Source organism: Oryctolagus cuniculus, chromosome 2 (assembly GCF_964237555.1).
Source record: "Oryctolagus cuniculus chromosome 2, mOryCun1.1, whole genome shotgun sequence".
Taxonomy (NCBI): Eukaryota; Metazoa; Chordata; class Mammalia; order Lagomorpha; family Leporidae; genus Oryctolagus; species Oryctolagus cuniculus.
In genome coordinates this window covers 158372388-158390403 of record NC_091433.1, presented here as the reverse complement: position 1 = coordinate 158390403, position 18016 = coordinate 158372388, and the positions used below count along the sequence as shown (strand labels likewise).

The 18016-nt window shown below is 43.4% G+C and overlaps 2 protein-coding genes across 14 annotated transcripts in view; one reads left to right on the top strand and one right to left on the bottom strand.

Annotated features, from left to right (window-relative positions):
- Positions 1-10395, bottom strand: part of PREPL (prolyl endopeptidase like) — a 61228-nt gene extending 50833 nt beyond the window's left edge. For 4 of the 12 annotated variants that reach the window (XM_051842954.2, XM_002709895.5, XM_051842955.2 and 1 more), the window contains exons 1-2: positions 9968-10395; positions 8296-8817 (exon numbers count right to left, since the gene is read on the bottom strand). In XM_051842954.2, the coding sequence (XP_051698914.2) occupies positions 8296-8514 (219 nt within the window). In that variant the 5' untranslated portion in view covers positions 8515-8817; positions 9968-10395. Of the gene's footprint in view, positions 1-8295; positions 9383-9406; positions 9423-9967 lie in introns of all 12 variants that reach the window. The other 8 variants (XM_051842956.2, XM_070069183.1, XM_070069179.1 and 5 more) reach the window with 7 other exon arrangements.
- Positions 10396-10454: 59 nt separating this feature from the next.
- CAMKMT (calmodulin-lysine N-methyltransferase) overlaps positions 10455-18016 on the top strand; it is a 469347-nt gene continuing 461785 nt past the window's right edge. For both annotated transcript variants that reach the window (XM_070069190.1, XM_002709891.5), the window contains exon 1: positions 10455-10729. In XM_070069190.1, coding sequence (XP_069925291.1) covers positions 10592-10729 — 138 coding nt within the window. In that variant the 5' untranslated portion in view covers positions 10455-10591. The remainder of the gene's footprint in view (positions 10730-18016) is intronic.

Genomic DNA, 18016 nt, shown 5'->3' with positions numbered 1-18016 from the left:
CTTTATTCTTTTTCTCCATTCTTCCAAGTAGGATAAGCTCCATGAAGACAGGGATTTCTATTTTATTGACTGCTATATCATCAATGACCAGAATGATGCATAAATAGTTTAATGGTTCAACAAAAGTTTGCTGAGCTGAAACACAAAGCTCAAATCATAAAATTTAAGATGACCCATTTAACAAAAGGCAGCAAAGTCACAGGATACAGAGAAAATAACTACAGCACATATAAGAGAAAAACATGTTAAAAACTCTCAGTATGCAAAAGACCAACTCATTAGAAAAAATGGTCAAAGTACTCACACGAGTAAGCAATTCAGGAAGACAAAATCCTCAAGATCAATTAAGATAAAAGATGCTTACTTCTTTATTGATCAAGGCAATGACAATTAAGTAACACTACATACTATTTATCTGTCAGAAGGCCAAAAATGAAGAGGTCTGAAATACCAAGTGTTTTCCAGGATACAGAGTTCTACCTTTCATTCATTCCTAATTTGAATGTCTGTTAATACTATCAATTGAGAAATTAACTTGACAAGAAACATTAGGATGTGTATACAATCAGGAATTTCAATTCTAGGGATATACACTAGATATAATCTAACACATATGCAGTAGGGAGATACATGTAAGATGGTGGTTTGCAGCAGTTTTTACATGTTTGTTCACAGAAAATGAATTGTGCTATAAAATACAAAGCGATACTATTTAATAGCTGCAAAAAATGAACTACAGATTCATGTATTATGTAGACACTCAAAATAATGTTCAGAAAAACAGTAAGTCAAACAGTTGTATAAATACTATCTATATAGTGTTTCCAAACACAATAATGGGCTGGCGTTATAGCACAGTGGGCTAAGCTGCTTCCTGCAACACTGGCATGCCACATCAGAGCACCAGTTTGAACCCTGGTTGCTCCACTTCCAATCCAGTGCCTGCTAATGCACCTGGGAAAGCCGATGTCCCAAGTGAGCAGGTCCCTACCACCCATGTGGGAGTCCTAGATGAAGTTCCAGGCTCCTGGCTTCACCATGGAGCAGCTGTGGCCATTGCAGCCAGTTGGGGAGTGAACCAAGGGATGAAACATCTCTTTTCCTGTCTCACATGCTCTGTTACTCTTTCAAATAAATCTTTTTTAAAAAAAACCAAACATAAGACTAAATACTATCTGCGAGTACAAATACACATGTAATTTATACGCAAAAATGCACAGAAGCAGATAGGAATCTTCAAATATATGTTATTTTCTTAGATAAGAAAAAAGTCACATTGACTATTAGATACATAGGTAGTTGTTATTCTGGATATATTTGTAATACTTTATACTAAAAGGAATTTTAAAAGAAAGGTACTGTGAATCAGGTTAACTGAGGTCTAGTTCTAACTCTACTGATTTTCTTACTCAACCTTAAGCACTGTGGCTTACCTCATTGGTAAAGAAAAAAGCTCACACACATCCTGATTTTAAAACTAACTATAATGCTACCATCATAAGGAAAGACATATAGATCAATGGGATAGAACTTGGTGTCCAAAAATAAACCTTTGCATTTATAGGCAATTGACTATGAAATCCAAAGACAATTCAATGAGAAAATAATGAGCTTTATAGCAAATAGTGCTAACTGGATGTCCAAAAGCAAAAAAATAAAGTTTAGCCACTACTCCCAAACCATGTGCAAAATAAAACAAAAACAGATCACAGGCAGTGGGTGTTGGGCCTAGGGGTTAATACACTGTGTCCAACTGGAGGGCCCGAGTTCCATTTCTGGCACTGGCTCCTAATTCCAAGTTTCTCAATGACGAAGACCCCGAGAGGCAACGGTGATAACTCAAGTAATTGGGTCCCTGCTACCCATGAGGGAGAACTCTGAGTTCTAGGCTCTCAGCCCCAGCCCCAGAAATGGTGGGCATTTGGGGCGTGAACTATAGGTGGCAACTCTCTCTTCTCCAAAAAAAAGATCACAGTCCCAAAATGAGCTCAGAAGAGACGATTTCTGGTAACTTTTTACTAAAACTTATGGTTATATTTAAAAAAAAATTTCATTAACTATTATTTAATAAACATTGCTTATCTATTATGTGACAGTTACGTAACGTGCTGGATAAGATACATGTAATAAAATCCTGTCATTAAAAGCCTCCCAATATAATGATCAGGCAAGAAAAGGTTAAAATGATGTAATTACATCACACAGAAATATAGTTTGTCTCTTCAATTACTAACAACTTTCCAAAATTTCAGACTCAGCTGAACACTGTTGTAACTTCCACTTTAGTAGGAAGTTTTATTTATATATTCTCCTTTCTCATTCTTAAAATCTGAATAACAGCCAGGGCTACACATGTGAAAGAAGTCCACTTAAAAAATGAAGATGAGGGGCTGGCACTGTGGTGTATTGGGTGAAGCTGCCACCTGCGGTGCCAGCATCTCATATGGGTGCTGGTTCAAGTCCCAGCTGCTCCACTTTTGATCCAGCTTTCTGGTATGGCCTGGGAAAGCCAAAGATGGCCCAATCCTTGGGCCCCTGTACCTACATGGGAGACCCGGAAGAAGCTCTAGGCTCCTGGCTTCGGATTGTCCCAGCTCCAGCCATTGAGGAGTGAACCAGCGGATCAGACTCACTCTCTCTCCCTGCTTCTCTGTAACTCTGCCCCTTAAGTAAATAAAATAAATCTTAAAAAAAGAGAAATGATGATTATCCAGAAATGTTTTAGAATTTTTTGGTTTGGGACTGTTAACATGATGCCTATCCTAACTGGTCAGGTTTGCCTCTACATCTATCCGTATTAAAAAAAAAAAAAAAAAGGCAAAACAAAAAAAACAAACTTCAGTTTTGTAAGACGACTTTGGGCTGTAGAACCCAGATGAAAGATTATCATCCTACACATTCTAATCGCAATCATTAATACTTAACTGCACTCCATTCTTATGGTCTTGTTTAGGCTCTTCATTCTTCTGAGTTACTGGCAGGGTTTCCTACTTTCAATCTATTCTCTGCAACTGTCACAATGCTTTTTCTAAAATGCAAATCCGGTTGTGCCTACATTTTTCAATAGCATTCAGCTGCTTTTAGCAGGCAGTTCAGATTTCTTGCGAGATTTTACAAAAGTACTTGTAAATGATTTGACCCTGCTCACCTTCCGACTCATCTTCAACCACTTTGGCTACACTACTTGGAGGCATGCACATTTACTACACCAGTTGCAGGGATGCACACCTCAGAACTTTCATATAGCTGCTTCTTTTGTTTTTATTTTTTATTTTTGACAGGCAGAGTGGACAGTGAGAGAGAGAGAGAGAGACAGAGACAAAGGTTGTCCTTTTGCCATTGGTTCACCCTCCAACGGCTGCTGCGGCCGGCACACCGCGCCAGGAGCCAGGTGCTTTTCCTGGTCTCCCATGTGGGTGCAGGGCCCAAGCACTTGGGCTATCCTCCACTGCGCTCCCGGGCCACAGTAGAGAGCTGGCCTGGAAGAGGGGCAACTGGGACAGAATCCAGCGGTGCCCCGACCGGGACTAGAACCCGGTGTGCCGGCGCTGCAAGGCGGAGGATTAGCCTATTGAGCCACGGCGCCAGCCAGCTGCTTCTTCTACCTGGATCCTTGGACTTTAGATCTCGCTTGTTACTTCCTAAGAAAGTTGTTTTTTTTTTTTTTTTTTTTTTTTTGTTTTTTTTTTTAAAATAGGTTTACTTATCTGAAAGGCAAAGTGAGACAGAGTGAGTGAGTGACCTTCCATCTGCTGGTTTACTTCCCAAATGTCCACAACAGCCAGGGTTGGGCCAGGCTGAAGCCAGGAGCCATGAACTCCATGTAGATCTCCTAAGCAGGTGGCAGGGACCCAAGCACTTAGGCCATCACCTGCTGTTTTCCCAGATGCATTAGCAGGGAGCTGGACAGGAAGCCAAGCATCAAGGACTGGAATCAGCATTTAGCTGGGATGCCAGTGTCCCAAGCAGCTGCAGGGTATTTCTAAACATGGTAACCAAAATAACCTCTCAGGTCGTTACATTTAATCAAAACTCTAAAACAGGAGAAAGAAATAGTCACATAGTAGTGAACAGGATTAGGAAATAGTGATATAAAGGTCATGAATGGGAAACAGTTATGTTCTTTAATCTGGGAGATGACCACTGTGGCTTAACCAAAGTAAATGGGGGCAAAGTGGCATGCAATGAGAGATCTTGCATGACTGTGGAGGCCATGATTAGAAAACTGGATTTTCTAGCAAGTTCTGGAAGGGTTTTAATCTGGGGAGTAATATTACTTCATTTGTATTCATTCATTGTATACTTCATTCTTTTGATCGTATGCTAAATGGACTGGAAGGGAACAAGAGGGTAGGCAAATAGGAGTTTTTCCCAGCAGTCCAGGTAAAAGATAACTAGAGTGGTATCGGTGAAGATGGAAAAACACAGCAGATTCAACACATAGCTCGGAGGTTGATGTAGTACTTCCAAAAGGGTATCATACGTGATTTATATATATGAACATCTTATTAGAATAAGGAGAACATCAAACCAGTGATTTCCTGAAGATTATCATTTGATGAGACAAGCTGGTTAAACTAAAATATGGCAAAAAATCACAAAGCCAGTTTGGCTTTCTTGTCAATGGAAGTGATGGCAGGGAAAAGGAATGGGAAGAATAAACAGTTTTTTTCAGTGTTCCAGCTTGAACAACTGAATACACAGCGGGGAGATATAAAAGAGTTGGCTTTCAACCTGGAGCAGAATTTCAAGCTGGACAGTTTGTCCCAGAAGCCAGTGCCATGTCCAGCTGGAGACTGTTGGGCAGAGGGCAAATATTGTGTAGCTCAGAGGAAGAGTCTGGCATGAAGTAATAATTGCTACGGTACTTAAATCCCGTGATGAGATAAGATTACTTAGGAAAAAAGTAGAGAATAAAGGGCCAGGAGCATCTACATTTAGAGGTAAAGTTGGATTTGAGGTAAGAGGGAAGTGTGGAGACACGACGCCCAAAGGAAAGTGTCCCAGGGAAGGACTGGTCAGGCCTATCAGACCTGCCAAGAGGGTTGGTGAAAGAGAAGTATCTACTAGGTAGGAATAGGTAACACCTTTGGTGACACCAATAGAGATTGTAATGAAGGAGTAGATTAAAGAGTACATTAGAATGTGAAGAAACAGCCAATAATGAAGTTGTACCTATAAAGCAGCACCACTTATGAATTATAAAAAAATTGTTGAGACTACTTTTGAGTTCTTTGCTAAAATTTTTCTTCTTTCCCAGTGGTGTTCGGAATCCATAAGAATTCGAAGAAATTCAAAGAATCAAAGGATTCGAAGAATCTGATTGGTACAAATCACAGCTCAAAGTCCAGTGAATAAGACAGCTGCCGACTTATTGGGCGATTGGTACAGGAACTGCTCATCTGCAGAAACAGGCAAATGACACACCTAACTGAAGGATTTAGTCCTCTCTTGATTTTACTTTTCATATCTTGTTCAAATTAATATGATCCAAGATTTTAGGAATTATTTTTGCGGGCAGCGCAGGATTATAAGCAATGCGGTATCTGATTTAATGCTATTCTGGCTGGCACCTGAGTCTGATAGAGCAAGTTCATCTTGCCATCTAGCCAACATAACGTGTGAGGTTAAGCTGCTTGCCAATAAGAACTTCAGCCCTGAATTAGTCTGATTAGGTTTAAATCAACAACACTAGATTGCCAAGTATCTCCAATTTCTAAATACAGGTCTACTGTTAGTGGCTAGGCGTTTCAGAACTCCCTGAAGAACTTTAATAAAACAGATCCCTAGGTCTCCATCAGAGATTCTCACCCAGTGGGGCGAGACTCATGAACTGACATTTCTAAAAAGCTCCTCAGAATTCCTGGATTACAGCCATCAGTACTGAAGATTCCAGACTTACAGGTGATACTGATGCTAAGGTAACTAGGCAGAGGTAGACAATCATGAAATGTCAGCACTTCGAAGACTTTTAGACAATGCTAAATTCAAACTTGTCACTTTAAGTCAGGAAAATAAGAATCCTGACCAGTTCACAGTCACACAATTTTTTTTTATGTGTGTATTTGTGTTTATATAAAATCTTGTTGTCTGGCATTCCTATTACAGATGCTGTTTTTGTTCCTTAGTTAACTTAGTGAGTCAGTTAACCTTTCGTTAAGCAGACATTTTAATTTGCCTGAAGGCACTAACTACCTTTTCTACTTCTATCAGAACCTGTGAGAGTAGCCAAAGCTGAAACTCAGTGGATGCTGGTTAAAAGAATTAAATGTGCATCTTGGTTGGGGGTCTTTCCAGGCTATCTTTACAAAGCTTCCCCAGGTCTCAGTGATCACAGAGGACACTCCAGCTCCTAGACCCAATCACGTCTCCGAGAAATGGCTGACTGCCAATCAGAAATGGCTGATTTTATCAGAGAAAGGAATTACAAAAGAGGTACTCTTCTTAGAGTCACGGAGTCAGATAAAAGTTTCTGGGTACTGGGAATCTGCGAGAGAGATTTGAAAATCTGTCTCAGGGACAAATGGAAGGAAAAAAATAGTCAACCTCCTTTAGAGTGTGAGCTCACCTCACAGCTGTTACCCTGATGGCAGTAATTCCTGCCTACTATTTATAAGCTAAGAGTTAACAGCACAAGATGACGCACTATTCTAAACACAATACAAAATAAAACCATCTCCACGTCCAGAATTTGGTCCAGTAGGTAAAACTTAAACAATTTTATTGTTCTAAAATAAGATAAGGATGTGGAAGGAGAAAAAAAACCCACAAGAAATTTAAAAAGATCAAGATGAAGTTAAAAGATGTAAGGATTTTTAAGTGAATCAAGTAAGAAATTGTTCAACTGAGGCAAGGTACCATAAAAGGTAAGCAATTTCAAAGACCAAACATAAGAATCTAGGGCAGCCACAGGACTAACAGATAAAAAGTTACAGGCAAAACAAAAAAGCACACGGACATACCACAGAGGTATGAGCTAGAAAAAGAGAAAAGGCTGGGTAAAAGCCAGAGCCAGGGTGAGACTAAAAAAGTTTTAAAAGAGAAGCAGCTGCCCATCATTCAATCAACACACACATGGATTAAAATGTGGTTTAGGTATACAATGAAATATTATTCAGATTAAAAAGGACTGCAGTTCTGATATGTCTTCAACATGGGTGGACCTTGAAACCATTAGACTAAGAGAACCAAACACAAAAGGATGAATATTTCATAGTTCTACTTATGTGAACTAGCTAAAATAGGCAAATTTGTACCGAAAGAAAGTAGATGAGAGGGACTAGGGGTTGAGGGAAAGCGAGGGCGGAGTTATTGCCTAACAGACATTTTAGGTGGTGATGACAGTGTTTTGGAAACAGTGGTGATGGCTGCGAAACAGTATGTTAGGTGACAGCACTAAATTGTACACTTAAAATGGCTAATTTTGTATTTGATCACAAAAATATATTCTTATAATTAAGAGGAAGTCCCAACAGACTAAATGAAAAATCAGTACGAAACAAAAATTAAACTGGTAAGATAAAGTACAATATAACAAAAACAACTTACATTTAAGCCAGAAATTAAAATAGCTTAATTTCAAATAAGTAGGAGGGCCATATAATTTATCATTCTAACCAGGATATTTTGAGGAAAGGAGAACACTATTAATAATTGCAAAGTGACAACAGGTGTAGACTGGGAACATCCCAGGCAGCCCTGAGTATGTGACTGCCTGTATTAGGGCATTCAGGTCCCCCACTGTCCTATTAAAGATCCAAATGGTTTTTGCTTTAACAGAGAAATAACATACAGTTATATGGCTTTTAGTGAAGTTTACTTTTAGTGAAGTTTGGGATTCATAAGACACTTGGCGTATTATTAAGTTCTATCAGGAGCTATAAACTGACATCTAGTCGTTTCAGAAAGCTGGATTATATTCGGGAACCCAGTGGCAAGCACATGAAGGAAGCCCTGAGGAGAATCCCTTTCTGTAAGTGTACGTTTTTGTATTTTACATTAGAGACCTATAAATATGTATGAGGGATCTTTTAAAAGTTCTTGGAAAATATGCATGATGAAATAGCTATGCATGAACTTCTAAATTTTTGTAGTCTTAATCCTATTTTTCCATGAACTTTCTCTGAAGTACCCACATAGATATTTTCATAGTGATATTTTGTACAACTGAGTCTGAAAATTTTTAAAAATCAAATTAGATTTATAAAATTAGTAGCTCTGATCATCTATGCATTTATTTTTAAGCTAAAATTGATCTTAATGTCCTACAAATAGGTTAACTTAAACAGTCCATACCTTACGCGAGAAGCTCCGCCTTGGGATGTTTCTTGCTAACTCTGAGATCTTGGGTTTACTCTGCAGACACTCGTTTAGGTGATACTTTCTCAATTTTATTCTATTATAATAGTGATCAGCGAAGGGACAGTGATTCAAATTCTGCTTCTGCATGCACTTCCCAAGGCGAGGAATACCATACTTGAAAGCTCGGAGAAATAACTGGGCCTTCTGCTGCATGGTATCAAAGTCCCTGGTGTCTGCTCCCTTTGGGGCTGCCAGCACATGAATGCTTCCCAAGGTATACTGCACAGCAGTGGCTTCTCAGAGTCCCTAAGATCTGCGGTTCTTATCCCTCCCCTTCAGGGCCTGGCCCCTTCAGTTATCAAAACTGCAAGCAGCTCATAGGACAGGTAAGTCTAAACACCTGTGTAATCTAACGTTTCACTCAAATCATACTTCTTGGCAGCTGTGACTTAAGTGTCTCATGTGTGAAGTCAATTCTATCAAGCACCACTGATTCTCCATCACATAGGGGGCAAACTAAAACAACAGAAAACAAGAAACAAAACAAAAATTTGCAAGTAAATACACAGACTTAATGGAGCATCTAAGGGGTTTCAGGGGTTTAACAGGTGTAATTCTGAATTTATCTCTGGTACCTAAATGGATGATAAACTGGAAAAACCTAATTACTACACGAACACGGGGCACGAGAGATTAATAGTTGCTGAGTGTTGGCTACATGCCAGAGACTTTTATCTAATTGAAACTTCACATAATTTGATAAAGGAGCTATTACGACTCACATTACAGGTGAGCAAATTGGTGCTTGGTGGTTTAAGTAACCCCACCAGATCACCTGGGCAGTAAGCAGTATGGGAAAAAAGTCCAATCTGGCTTCATAATGGACTCTAACGTTAAACAGGTATTCAGCTCTTAAAAAAAAAAAGACTAAAAAACATGGCGAGATGCAAAAATAAAATGTGAAGGCTCTCGATCCTGCTGGGTGGTGGGTTTTAATGGACCTGATAGCTAGTAAATCAGAGGCCCAGGTTCACATGTGGCTCCTGCACTTAACCATGTCTCTGGGCCTCCGTGTCTCCACCTGTAAAGTAATGACATCATTTACCTTCCCGGGTTGTTGGCTGTAAGAATAAAATGATAACTTATGTTAAACTTCAATACAGTGTCCGGCACGTAAGCAACTATGATTAGGAGAGGAACCACCGAGGCAGCTGCACACTGTTGAACCACCCAAGTCGTCCATAAAACGCCCTCGCCCCGCTAGGTCTTCTGTGTCGCAGCAAAGCAGCGGGAGAGTTGGGCTGCGGAGCAGGCGATGCTAGCAAACAGGAAAGAAGCAAGCAAAGGGGGCCCCTGACAACCGGGGTCTGCAAAGGCCCTAGATCACCACATCTGCCACCCGCGTCTCCATCACGCATCCGCAGACCACCCGGCAAGGCTAGGGACGGGGGTGGGGCAGACAAACGGGTGTTCCCAAGGGAACCTATTCGTTTTTCCTGGGCAACCTTGCACCCAGAAATGAGAAGGTCTGAGTGCGAGAGGGAGTGGTACCAGGGAACCCGCAGTCAAGGGACAAGCGTCAAAAAGCGGGGACCCATCGGTTGCGGGAGTAGCTGGATGAAAGGGGAAGAGACCCCCAAGCACAGCACCCCCCCACAATACGTACGCAAATTGAAAGTCAGTCTGGCTCGCGACACAAACGAGTGAAGGCAGGTCGGAGAACCTGAAGCTCTCAGAAAGCAACAGCTGCGCCCACAGCCCCGTCGAGCCGAAGTCTGCGTGCTGCAGCCTGCAGAGCGACAACCTATCCAGAGCAGCCCAGTGCTGGTTTGCAGCACGCCGGCTTACGTAACCCCTACCTAGCACGAACTCTAAGCAGATTTCGCCATTTTTGTTGTGGTCATGGAGCGGATTTTCCCTCCCTAGGTTACGCAATCTTCAAAGATATAAGACTTGTAATAAAGAATTTCTAGTCTTCTGAGCTCTAGACGAACTAGGAGGGCAGAAAACAAGGAGAAACAGCGTCCTATTTGCTCGGCCACAGCTCCCTTACCACCTGGCGTGCCCTCACTCAAGATGGCCACCTGCAAAAATGGTGCAATGACGTGCCGGCGCTGCTCTGGTTGTCAAGGAGACGAATACCGGAAATGCGGAATTCGGGGAGGGCGCGCGCGCAAGTGCCTCAGAAGAGAGGCCGGCCATCACAGGTCCTGACAGGGAAGAAGTAAGCAGGTCCTGACAGGGGAGAGCTGGGTTGGCTGCACATCCGCGTATTGGCGGGTCCAGTGGGATGGAGTCCAGTGTCACGGACAGCGGGGCTGGCGAGACGGAGCGAGCCACGGGTGGGGTCTCGGACATTGGCGGCGCCGCTCAGGGGTCACCAGTCTCGGCGCCCCTCGGAGCTGCCCGGTGGAAGCTCCTGCGGCAGGTAAGGGAGAGCCCGCTCGCCTCACCTGTGCGTCTGGCCACTCCCCTCACAGGTGCGGGGCCAGCTAGCTACCGACCGCTGCGCGTTCTCCTGCGCAGCTCCGCTTGTCGCGAGAAGTGCCCTTTTGCTTCACGTGGTGGTTTTACCAAAAAGGAGGAATTCAGTGGGGTTGGGCGGCTCGGGGAGCAGCCATGGCTGAACCCCGGGGAAACTCGGATCGAAGTAGAAGACCCCTGTCGGGACTTTGGCCGGCGCCGGGGGAACTTTCCGCCTTGCTCGCCAGTCCCCTTCGCGGGCAGCGCTTCGATCCTGCTTCTGTCCCGTCTCCTTCCCTGAGATTCTGGCTTCTGAACTCCCAGCCTGGTCCCTGGTGGCGGTCCCGCTCGCCCCGCGGCTCTTGGCCATCGGCGCGGTCGGCTTACGCGCGTTGCCTGGGTGTCTTCCGTGGGTGAAGTGAGTGGGCCGAGCTGCCGGCTTCCTCCTCCCCCTCTCCCTCGGATGGGGACGTTTCTGTTGGCGTTTGCAGCGATCAGCAAGATACTCGTCAGGGTGTGCTGTCTTACTTGTTAGTGACGAGATCGTCCCGTACTCCAGAGTTGCTGCTGTAGTTCTGGTCACTTCGCCCCTATGCAGATGTGACGGAAATTCTCATTTGTGCAAACGCTCCTTCCAAAGCGCTGGAAGTGAAGACTGTTGATTGGTTCTACACACCAGTGTCATGCCTCTGCCTGAGGTTTTGTGCCGAAAACTTCTCAAGACTACACTTTCCATTTCTTAACTACTTGGAGAAGCATCTCCTAGCTACGGCCCGCCTTGCTGGAGATCGCACTTTTTGTATTTTGGGGGTGGCTTTTTTCTTTTTGTATTTGGGGATGTTGTCGCGTTTTTGCATACTTTGGCCTTTGTGTGTTGATAGGGACATAACTCATTAGACTTCAGTAAGATCATTTCTTCACTGTGCATTGACAGTCTTCTCGAGTATTAATGATCTGGTTTTGCTATTCATGTTATAAATGGTAATAAAATACTCTCATAGATCATTGTTATTGGAACTGTCTGTAGTGAAGTAAACATCTTCTAAGATAGAATTAGCGACTGGTGAATAAGGAAGGGTCTTAAATTAGTCACGCACGGGGCCAGCGCTGTGGCCTAGCGGTTAAACCCGCCTTCTGCAGTGCCGGCATCCCATACGGATGCCATAAGTCAGTGCCTGTTCAAGTCCCAGCTGCTCCACTTCCAATCCAGCTCTCTGCTATGGCCTGGGAAAGCACCAGAGGATGGCCCAAGTGCTTGGGCTCCTGCACCTGTTGGAGACCCGGAGGAAGCTCCTGGCTCCTGGCTTCAGATCTGCCCAGCTCCCTCAGTTTCAGCCATCTGGGGAGTGAACCAGTGGATGGATGGAAGCTCGCTCACTCTCTCTTTCTCTCTCTCTCCTTCTGCCTCTTTGTGGTTCTACCTTTCAAATAAATAAATAAATAAATCTTTTTCTAAAAAGTGAGTCATACACACACGGAGCCTCCTTAATCCAGAAATGTGAAATCTGAATTGCTCCCAAATCTGACACTTCTTAGTGTGACATGCGGCCAGAGTGGGACGTTCCACACCTGACATGTGATGGTCACAGTGAAAATGCATGTGCAGTAAAAGTATTGTGAAAAGTGATCTTCAGGCTATGTGTATAAGTGATTTATAAAACAGAAATGAATTTCTTGTTAGACTTGGGTGTCATCCTCAAGATAGCTCAGTAGGTATAAGCAAATATTCCACAATCTGAAAGCTGAGACACTTCGGGTCCCAAGCATTTCAGAAAAGGGAAGGGATGTTCAGCCTGTGCCTGTATGTCAGTGTTGAGATACACACTGCTGCTTTTGCTACTCAGTGACACGACTTCACTGTTTCTTAGTACAGTAAAAACTCGAGCTCATCAGCACTTGCATTCATTCTGGGTTGCTGCCAAAGTCAGAAAGTGGCGAGTTTCAACTATGGTACCAGTTGAACTCCACACATTCTGACATTTCATATTTTGGCCTCCGGTGCCTGCTGGCCTTCTTCTCTACCTGGTGAATGACTGTTCATCCTTCAGACCCCCATTTCATTCTACTCTTCTGCAAAGCCACCCCCAAATCCTCAGCTGGCAAATCCCTTATCACGTTGTTTTATGATCATTTGATTAGAGTGTTTTTTTCACTAGGATAGGAGTTCTCCCTTGGAAAAGAAGATGTATCATTAACCTCCATCCTCTGCACTAGCACAGATCCTAGATAATTGCTTTTTAGTAAATACTATTGCTTGTGGACAGCTTGAGAGTAGGGATAATTTTTAAGTGGCCCATGGGACCTAGTCCTTAGGGTATTATATCAGTTAGCTATTGCTGAGTAACGAACAACCACCCCATTGTAATGACATACAACCATGAGCCTTGATGTATTTATGCATCTGTGGATCACCTGGTTGTGTACTGACAGAGGCTGTGAACAACTGAGTGGCTCTGTGCTGCATGCTTGGTCCACATGCCTCTAATCATTGGACTGATTGACATGTTCTCATGGTGATGGCAGAAATGTAAGAGGGCAAGCTCAACCAGTCTTCCTTTGACTGGTTCACCCTCCACATGCCTGTAAGAACCAGGGTTAGAGCAAGCTGGAGGCAGTAACCAGGAACTCAGTTTGTGTCTCCTACTTGGGTGACAAGTCCCAAGTACTTAAACCATTATCTGCTGCCTTCTCAGATTAGGAAGCTGAATTGGAAGCAGAGCTGGGATACTCTGATACCAGCTGCAGACATCTGAAGTGGTGTCTTCACCACAGCACCAACTATCTGCCCCCCATGGCAACACATGTTAAGTCCCTCTTGCATTATGCTTACTAACATCGTTTTGGTCAAGGTAAGATTCTTGGCCAAGTCCAAAGTTAAAGGGCAGGGAAGTATACACTTTCCTTGGACATAGCAAAAGAGGCAAGGAGGAAGTGAATATTTATCTATAATAATCTATCACAAATATTAGACATTTTCAGGCTATTAATAAATTTCTAAAAATGAATGACCCATTCTCTTTTTAATTTTTATTTATTTGAGAAGCAGAGTTATAGAAGGTGGAGGGGAGAGAGAAAGAGAAAGAAAGAAGTCTTCCATCCTCTGGTTAACTCCCCAAATGGCCACGTTGGCCGGAGCTGGGCCAATCTGAAGCTTCTTCTGGATCTCCCACGTGGGTGTAGGGCCCAAGCACTTGGGTCATCTTTCACTGCTTTCCCACACCACCAGCGTGGAGCTGGATCAGAAGTGGTGCACCTGGGACTCAAATTAGTGCCCATATGGGATGCTGGTGCCACAGGCAGAGGCTTAACCTACTAAGCCACAGTGTTGCCCCCAACTTACCCCATGTGCACTCAACACTGGGGAGAACCTAAGCAGTGCTGGAGATGTATGGCTCCCTCTCTTTCTTATGGGGGACATCTTCATTACATCTGCTTCTGTCTTCACACTCATAATTTTTTTCATGACTCTGTAGAGTGCCAGTGCTGTCTCATGGCCCTTTATGTTAACTGTTCAGTATTTCCTGTGTTTGTAATTTACATCTTTAAGAAATTTGAGAGGCAGAGAGAAAGATTGAGAAAGAACACAGCGCATCTGTTGGTTCATCACATCTGTCATTCTATGAGTCTGCTGTGCATCCCACTTCCCATGTTGGATCATTCTCTCCCTTTTTTATTCTATCAGTTAGTATTAGCAGACACTAGTCTTGTTTGTGTGATCCCTTTGAGTCTTAGACCTATCAGTGTGATCAATTGTGAACTGAAATTGATCACTTGACAGGAGTCACTGTGTACTTACTCCTCATGTAGGATCTCTGTCCTTAATGTGTTGTCCAGTGTGAATTAATGCTATGACTAGTTCTGAAACAGTGTTTTACACTTTATGTTCTGTGTGGGTGCAAACTGATGAAATCTTTACTTAATATATACTAAATGGATCTTCTGTATATAAAGATAATTGAAGATGAATCTTGATGTGATTGGAATGGGAGAGGGAGCAGGAGATGGGAGGGGTGCGGGTGGGAGGGAAGTTATGGGGGGGAAAAGCCATTGTAATCCATAAACTGAACTTTGGAAATTTATATTTACTAAATAAAAGTTAAAAAAATTGGTTAAAGAGGTGTATTATAAAAATGTATTCTAAAGTGAAGTTATAGGGGCCTGTGTTATAGTGCAGCAGACTGAGCCACCATTTCTGATGCTGGCATCCCATATCAGAGTGCTGGTTAAAGTTCCAGCTTATTCCACTTGCCATCTGGCTTCCTGCTAGTGTGCTTGGGAAGGCAAGTACTAAGGCCTTTACTACCTGGTTGGGAATCTTGGATGGAGCTCCTGGCTCCTGGCTTTGGCCTGTCCTACCCCCGGCTGTTATGGCCTTTTGGGGAGTGAACCATTAGTTGGGAGATCTCTCTCTTCCTATCTCTCTAAATCTACCTATTCAATAAATAAATACACAAATAAAACTTAAAAAAATGGTGAAATTACAATCTGAGTGCTAAATCCTTTTTGATGTTTATAATTGGGTCTCTATGTTTTTACAGTTGGCTTCCCATACCTAAAGTTTTTATTTTTAAAAATTTTTTTAAAAAGATTTTATTTAGGCCGGCGCCGCGGCTCACTAGGCTAATCCTCCGCCTTGCGGCGCCGGCACACTGGGTTCTAGTCCCGGTTGGGGCGCCGGATTCTGTCCCGGTTGCCCCTCTTCCAGGCCAGCCCTCTGCTGTGGCCAGGGAGTGCAGTGGAGGATGGCCCAAGTGCTTGGGCCCTGCACCCCATGGGAGACCAGGAAAAGCACCTGGCTCCTGGCTCCTGCCATCGGATCAGCGCGGTGCGCCAGCCGCAGCGCGCCAGCCGCGGCGGCCATTGGAGGGTGAAACAACGGCAAAGGAAGACCTTTCTCTCTGTCTCTCTCTCTCACTGTCCACTCTGCCTGTCCAAAAAAAAAAAAAAAAAAAAAAAAAAGATTTTATTTATTTGAGAGGTAGAGTCATAGAGAGAGGGAGAAGCAGAGAGAAAGGTCTTCCATCTGTTGGTTCACTCCCCAAATGGCCACAATGGTTGGAGTAGGGCCATTTGAAACCAGGAGCCAGGAGCGTCTGCCAGCTCTCCTATGCAGATGTGGGGGCCCAAGGAGTTGGGCCATCTTCCACTGCTTTTCAAGGCCATAGCAGAGAGCTGGATCAGAAGAGGAGCAGCTGGGACATGAACCGGTGGTCATATGGGATGCTGGCACTGCAGGTGGAGGTTTAACCTATTACACCACAGCACTGGCCCCATAAAGTACCAGTTTTTAAGTACGGTACTTTATCAAGCAAACTTTCTTTTATCTTTTCAAAATATTTGACTTAAGTTTAAATGGAAGTAACAACTCTATTTTAGCATTATTTCATTAGTTTTTTTTTTAAAGATTTATTTATTTGAAAGAGTTACACAGAGAGAAGGAGAGACAGAGAGAGAGGTCTTCCATCCACTGGTTCACTCCCCAATTGGCTGCAACAGCCGGAGCTGTGCTGATCCGAAGCCAGGAGCCAGGAGCTTCCTCTGGGTCTCCCACATGAATGCAGGGGCCCAAGGACTTAGGCTGTCTTCTACTTCTATCCCAGGCCACAACAGAGAGCTGGATCGGAAGTGGAGCAGCCAGATCTCAAACCAGTGCCCATATGGGACGTTGGTACTGCAGGTGGCAGCTTTACCTGCTATGCCACATTGGCAGCCCCTCATTAGTTTTTTTTTTTTAATACTTAATTACTGACAGTATTCTCATGATGAGAATTTGAACTATTGGTATAATGTTTAAAAGGGGCTGGCGTGATGATGATGCAGCTGCCAGCATCCCATTTAAGTGCTGATTGGAGTCCCAGCTGCTCCACTTTCATCCAGCATCCTGCTAGTGCGGCTGGGAAAGCAGCAGCAGATGTCCCAAGTGCTTGGGCCCTGCTACTCATGTGGGAGACCTGGAAGGAGTTCCTGGCTTTGGTCTTCCAGCCCTGGCCATTGCAGTCATTTGGGGAGGAATCCAGTGGATGGAAGATGTCTCTCTCCCTCCCCCCCCCCCACCCCTTTTTGTGACTCTACCTTTGAAATAAATAAATCTTTAAAAGATAAATAAAAATTGAAAAGTTTCTGGAGAAGCACGATTGACAAACAGAGAAAGGCAAGAATAAGATATTAGCTGCTATCTTTCAGCTCACGTGGTACATTCTGAACTTTCAATAGAGGGAGTGGAGAATGTCTGTTACTCCCAAGTCAGTTAAGAGAGCTGCTGCTGTATTTTGTGTTCTCTTTGGGCCTTCTGATTCTATTGTTGAAAGTGGAAAGCAGACTCTGGTCCCCTGTCTCAGAAGTGCTTGTGTGGCTTCCTTCAGCAAGGGCTGAGCAGGTGGTTAGTGCTGCTTCCTTCCTTTTCGAATGGAGCTTTCTTGCAGCCTTTTACTTTTCACTTTGTCTACCCATTTTTCATTGCTCTCTTGGTTCTTTTAAATCCCTGCCGGAGAAAAGAGGCAGCACTGCTCTTTCATCCCTTGTTTTTTGTCATTTTAGGAAGCTACTATCCCTAGGTGCTCTCTTGAGTTCATGGTCCTACCTCAGACCCCAAACTTTATTTGTAAGATTTATATCCTTGGGCCCAGCATTGTGGAGTAGCAGGTAAAGCCACCACCTGCAACACCGGCATGCCATATGGGGCTGGTTCGTGTTCTAGCTGCTCCACTTCTGATGCAGTTCCCTGCTAATGACTTGTGGAATGCAGCAGAAGATGGCCCAAGTACTTGGGCCCCTGCCATCCACCTGGGAGACCTGGAAGAAGCTCTTGGTTCCTGGCTTCAGCCTGGCCCAGCACTGGCCATTGCAGCCATTTGGGGAGTAAATCAATGGATGGAAGTTCATTCTTGCTCTCTTTCCATCTCTCTTCAAAACTCTGACTTTCAAATAAATAAATAAATAAATAAGTAAGTAAGTAAATATTTTTTAAAAAGCTTGTCCTGGGATGCTTTCTAACCCCTTTCCTTTTCTACCTTTATATCATTACTTTATCTCAAGTCATTTATTATTGAATAAGGGGAATATCTTAGTGTTTTGAACTCACTTTAGGCATTATTACAGAGTTTAAAAATATATATCTTAGCAATGTTCTGGTACTATGGTAAGAGAGCATTGATATCAACCACATCTGTATCTTATATGATTGTAGGCCTACCACTTACTGTGAGTAATAGATCTTCTATGTCAAGATCTGCTGGCTCTGTGGCTCACTAGG